Source organism: Hipposideros armiger, unplaced genomic scaffold (genome assembly GCF_001890085.2).
Source record: "Hipposideros armiger isolate ML-2016 unplaced genomic scaffold, ASM189008v1 scaffold_451, whole genome shotgun sequence".
NCBI classification, from domain to species: Eukaryota; Metazoa; Chordata; class Mammalia; order Chiroptera; family Hipposideridae; genus Hipposideros; species Hipposideros armiger.
The window spans coordinates 211,818-218,291 of NW_017731801.1; the positions used below are offsets into that span (position 1 = coordinate 211,818).

At 31.5% G+C, this 6,474-nt stretch overlaps 1 protein-coding gene across 1 annotated transcript; it reads right to left on the reverse strand.

Annotated features, from left to right (window-relative positions):
- Nucleotides 1-650: 650 nt before the first annotated feature.
- On the reverse strand, nucleotides 651-6,259 carry CYLC2 (cylicin 2). The gene is made up of 6 exons (XM_019665741.1): nucleotides 6,243-6,259; nucleotides 4,361-4,401; nucleotides 3,100-3,212; nucleotides 2,119-2,127; nucleotides 1,410-1,664; nucleotides 651-1,274 (listed from the first exon to the last, which is right to left on the reverse strand). Exons 1-6 carry the CDS (start codon nucleotides 6,257-6,259, stop codon nucleotides 651-653), a joined length of 1,059 nt encoding a protein of 352 aa, XP_019521286.1.
- Nucleotides 6,260-6,474: the final 215 nt, after the last annotated feature.

The window sequence follows — 6,474 nt, forward strand, 5'->3', positions numbered from 1 at the left end:
AAATAAAACAAAACTAACTTACCAAATGTGTTTATCTTGGCTTGGAAGTGGAACATTCAACATCCAATCATCCTGACTGTGGCTATTTACATTTCAGAGATGGTGATGTAGGAAGTAATACTATTTTTTTCTTTTTCTTTTTTAAGGAATGCTACCTTTAATTTGTGTTTGTATTTATTTGAAAGTAGTCTTACTTAAATTTGTTTGGCCCTTCTTTTGACCCCTATGGTTCTTCATTTAAATCTGTGAATACAGCTTCAGATTGTTTGAATCAATGGATTCAATATCGCTTCCTTGAATTGTTTCAAAGCCTTCATCATTTTTTTTTCTTTTTCATATGCACAGATTCAGCATCATTAACGTCTATATCCTCAGTTGTATATTCTTTGAATCTTTCTAGGGCTCTTTCATTTAATCCTTCGTATCCCCAAATTTAGCGTAAGTATTCTCCAAGTCCTTCAATGAATCATCTCTTAATTTTTCTTAACATCTCTCTTATATTGTTATGTTTTTCTGAGTCATTCTTTTATCGTTCTTTGTCCCATTTTTTAAAGTATTTGATTCTTTGAACCCCCGTTTTTACTCATAGATTCAGTTTGAAACTACTAAAATTGTTTCACCAAATAAGCTTTTGAATTATAACCCAAGGCCTACTTGTCCTTTGCATCTTTCTTTGAATCCTTCTTTGCCTCTTTCTTTGAATCCTTCTTTGCCTCTTTCTTTGAATCCTTCTTTGCCTCTTTCTTTGAATCCTTCTTTGCATCTTTCTTTGAATCCTTTGAATCAACAAGTTCTATATCATTGTCTTTCTTGTCATCTTTCTTGTCCTTTGATTCATCACCTTTTTCACTGGGTTTCTTTGTATCTTTTTTCCCATCCTTATCCTTTTTTGCATCTGTTTTTTCATTTTCAGATTCTGTAGTTGACTCCTTGCCCTTCTTTGAACTTTTCTTATCTTTTTTAAAATCTTTCTTTGTGTCTCCTTTCTCAGCTTCCAGTTCTGTAGTTGACTCCTTGCCCTTCTGTGAATCTTTCTTATCTTTTTTTGAATCTTTTTTTGTGTCTCCTTTTTCAGCATCTGATTCTGTAGTTGACTCCTTGCCCTTCTTTGAACTTTTCTTATCTTTTTTAAAATATTTCTTTTTGTCTCCTTTCTCAGCTTCCAGTTCTGTAGTTGACTCCTTGTCCTTCTGTGAACCTTTCTTATCTTTTTTTGAATCTTTCTTGGTGTCTCCTTTTTCAGTTTCTAATTCTGTAGGTGACTCCTTGTCCTTCTTTGAACTTATCTTATCTTTTTTGGCATCTGGTTTTGTAGTGTCTTTTTCACCTTTAATTTCTGTTTCTGAGCCCTTGTCTTTCTTTGAATCTTTTGGTTTTTTTGATTCCTCTGAAACTGTGGATGCAGGCACTGTATCTGATTTGTCCTTCTTGTCTGCTTTCTTGTCTGCTTTCTTGTCTTTTGTATCTGTCTCACCTATTGCTGGAGATAAAGGTTTCTCTACACCTGCTACTTCAGCATCTTCCTGGGCGCGTTTGATTGGTTTATATGGAGGCTGTCTCCTGGCAGCCAAATAAACAGATGGTCTTTCAGAAATTCTCATTAAAGAACGGTGCATCCATAAGGGTTGTTTAGAATCTCCCTTTAATTTGTTTTCATCGTATATCTGAAAAATTGTGAAAATAATGATAAATAAATTTTGTGAGTTACACAGCCTTTATTACCAGATACCAAACACATTTTAACTTAAACCATGAAAAGATTTTAAATTTTAATAAATAGTGTGTAAATTGTAGATTTCATAGTTTACTCTGCTTTTTCAATTTCAATTTTTCAAGCTAATGGATAGCCATATCTCATTTTGAGTCTAATTTCAACTTAGAGTATCTTCATAATTCCCTCAAGATTTTATGTGAAAATTGGTTCAGACCTTCATTTACCAATGACATATCAGAACCTCTCTTCATAATCAAGAGAAGGCTTGTTTTTTCTTTGACTTTGTATTTTTGAGATTCTTGGAATATCTTGCCCAGCCTCCATTTCTAGGCTAACTCGGAAACTAATTATTTTCTAATATCTAGTAGTTTTGCTTTCAGGAAGATCCTGGTCTCTATTGTTACATTCAAAGTCTCTGGAATTTACAGTGCTTACTAGCTAAAAGTAAAAGCCTGAAACTCCTCCTGCTTTGTGAGCTATAAATTGCGTGTCGTTACATAGGAAACTTCAAGAATGAAAGCAGTAACATTCAATACAAATTGATTTCTATAGAATGGTACATTTTGTTTTCAATTTGTAACTAAATATTTTCAAAAGCTTAATTGCAAAAGCAGCAAATTTTGGAAGGAATGTTGACAAACAATAGAAAAATAAATTTAATAAAGAAAGAAATAAGAAAAAAAAACACATGAGAAAACAGAAGTAACCTGGATCATTAAAGACTGGATATATTCCCTAAAATAAGCAAGAGTTGATGTTTTCATCTTGTGAAAAGTTTTCTTGGAACATTTTCATATCCCATGATGACTCCAGACACATTGGGAAGTATTTATCTTCCAATATTCAGAATCCTGAATTTTATATTGCAGGAAATGAGAAATGAGGAAGCATTGAGACTTGATCAGAGCATAATGTAACTCCAGGATTCTAATGAGGGGGTTTCTCTAGCTGGGAAACATTTTTTGAATGTTCGTACCAACTGTAGCATTAGGGTCCCCAGATTTCTGTGCTTTTGGGTACATATTTTCCATATTGTGGGGTTACTGAACAAATAGTTAATTTGAAATAAGGGGGTGGGGGCTTACACAGTGGAATGCAAATAAAATATATCTACTTTCTCTAGGTAGTAGAATTTGAATTACCTTTAACTGTGCTGTTTAACATAGTATTTAAAAGACACATGCAAATTAAACTGAACAGAATTGAAATGTAAAATTCAATTCCTCAGTTACACTAGCCTCATTTCAAATGTTCAGTAGCCACATTTGGATGCAAAGATGTTAAATATTTCCATCATCACAGAAATCTCATTGGTCAGTTGTAATCTTACACATAATTTCACAAGTTTATTATTAGTAAAATTATATGATCTTTTCAATACTCACATTATCTTGTAGTTGGGAAGGTCTTGATCTTATTTTTTTTCCTGGCCGCTGTGGTTTGGGAAATACCAGGGCAAAGTGTTGCTGATTCCATGATTTTTTGCTTAATTCACTGACTAAAATAAGAAAACATTAAACATAGACTTTAGAATAAGTAGAATTTCATCAGAATCTCCATGGCAATAAGGTATTTGAATAAACAAATGATTCAAATTATGTATTTCTTTATTTGGTAATGTTTGAAACTCTCTGCTATTATGAGAAAATAAAAATTGATTATTCTATTTTACCAGTTTTGCAGAAAACTATATAAAGTAGTGATTGTGAAAGTAATATAGTCTGTAATATAAATGGAAAGAAACCATTTTACTGCTTCTTTTTATTCTTTCTATCTAATCCAGTCTAGAGTTTTGCTTTATACTCTTTTGGTTAGAATACAATTCTATTAAGAACAGAAAATATGGTAACTACTTCTATAGCCCCCAAAGTAATTAGTGCAATGCCTGTTATAAAATATTTAGTAAATATATGATTGAATATAAATGTGAATGCTTTCGATCTCTTTAGTTAGTAATCATTTTCCAAGATACAAGAGTGTTATACACTCAAGAACTGAATTGTTATGGGTGGCATATTAATAAAGAAAACTGACAAAAAGTACCTACAGAATTGTGACTGGGACTATAAAGTTACCTGAAAACTAAAATAGAATTGGTTCAAGACATTTAAGTTACCAATGAAACAAGTAAGAGAGATATCCTCACTATTTTTGAGTATGTGCAGTAACACTGTGTGTAAGAGAAAACAGACTTCAACATCAGATTGACTGGCTTTGTCAAGAATGAATTTTTAGCTAATTATAAGGTTCATATAATCTATCAGGAATATAGTAGAGGACATTTATGACATGGGTGAGAAATTGTTTATCCAGTTTTCTGCACTGGCTTTCAACTGTGAGATTATCTGATTAACTGATTTCTAACATGTAAATATATGTCCACCTTTATGTTGCTGTATATACTTGCTTAATCTTCTTTGGATTTACAAACAAAATATCTGTAGAAGATGTTCACTGAGCCCACAAAACAGGTCCCTTGGAAAATGAAAAGTTGGTTTTTAATAATATTCAATGACAGCTACTTCTTTGAAAGGAGGATAACCACTTATCCCTAAAAATTAATCATACATGTTAAAATATATATATATATTTTTTTGTTACTTACTTATATATGCAAATATATATATATATTTGTTAATTACTTACCTGGAATATAATTGTCATATGTCCCAAAGTTTATTTTTTGGCTATTAAAATAAGATGAAAAGGTTTTAATTAATTTTTATAAAAATTACTCTGTTTAATAATCATTGTTATGCATAAGCACTTTGCATCACCAACTAGAGAAATATTTTGCATTGTCAGATCTCCAATATTATGTAAGACTGCTGGTCCCAGGAAAATAGAGAAAAGCGAATGTGTGTTTTTAGAACAAACTTCAACAGAACTAAAACAAGGGATAAAGCATAAGAAAAAACTTCACCAAATTGCTATTATCTAAATAATAAGACTCTTTATATTGTGAAACCATGATTGAATTCAATTTCTCCATCTCATGCTCCAAATTTTTTTCAATTGAATTTTAACTAAGATAGCACTTTGAAAACACTATACTTAAGTAAAATAAAATCCTCAAAATATTTTCAGACCTTAAATCCAAATCATCAATGGCATATGTGTGTGTGTCTATGAATGCATGTGGGTGTATGTGTGTCAGTGTGCACCACAGTATTGACCTGAATTTTTTTTGTTCTCTAAGAAATATGAGAAATAAAATTATATTGCAAAGCATTTCCCATTTATAAGTTTCCATTTGTTGTAGTACTACATGAACGTGTTTGTTGCAACAAAGGGGGGTTTTATAATCTATTTTTTATATATTTGTAATGGAGGCAAATATTAAGATTTATTAAAGAAACATTATTCTACATCTTCCCATTATATTACAAAATTAGAGTCATTGTTGATCATGAGTGAGCTTGTGCCTTACACAAACACACCCACACAAAAACACTCATGCTTACCCAGTGCTTTACTTATTTTGACATTACATAAATATTAATAATAAACTACATTTTAAAAAGTATCTTGATAACTATATTAAATTTCTAGTCCCTAGCGCAAAACATGACACATTTGAAAATTTGTGATTCTTTAAAATTTTTGAATAAAATAATTGAATAAAATTTAGGATATGTTGCCTAATAAATTATCTGGTTGGTGTTTTCCTATCTGAGGACATGCATTAAAATTACTTGCCCCACTGTATCTGAATCTCTAGGTTTGGACATAGCTTATGTACATTTATACACTGCTGAAGACATTTTGATGTTCAAGTATGGTTATGAACTTTTCTGTTTTAATTTCTCTGAAAGAGGCAATATTTCAGGTCCATGCAACATTATTAAATTTGAAATTTAAAAAATAATACATAGGCATGGTCCATTAATTTCTTGAATAATTTCTAGGGCACATTCTCTGATCACCAAGCAATTGAATTAGAAATCAATAAAAACATACAGAGAAAATACACAGAAGTTGGATAGTGAGGAAGGCTCATAGTAGAAAAATTGATTCATTTGAAATATGGAGTTGGAGGAGAGCTGTATGGATACACTGGCCTGCCCACCCCCCACACAAACATTTATTAGCAAAGGTTTATTACCATTGAACCACGCCCTCTAAAGGTCAGTAGCACATTTCAGTGACAGTGACTTAAAAAAAAAAGTTTCTACTATAAATTTCCAAATGACCCCAAAGGAGGCAATAGTTACCTGAGTGAGAACCATGAATGATTTTATTATTTATATTACAAAATACAATACATAATAAATGAAATAAGAATCACATTGAAAAAGACTTATCTAAAGCCAAGTCTATATTTTAGTCAAGTGAATGAACTAGTTAAGTATTGGATCAAAACAACGTATAAAGCTGCTTGAGGATGTGTTTGATAAACACATAGTCTCTTGATTACCAATGGCATGATAATGTTACAGCAAACATCTCTTTACATTAAAGAGAATAAATGTAAAGCTAAGTAGAGCATTTCAGCAATTTTAAAACAAAATTTGACAAGAGGACTTACAATCTTGGTAAAGACATTTTTCCCACCTATGATTTGCCAGGACTTATGCACTGTAAATTCACATTAGTGCTGTTGACTGGTGACATCATAAACAGGCCAAGAGCTCTAGTGGTTAAAGGGGCAAAACAATAGGATCCACTTTTACTTGTGGTTTCATTGTTTCTACTATTCAGTCTAAGATTGGTATTTACTCTCACTCATTACCTACTGACTAAATACAACCGGTAGTTTT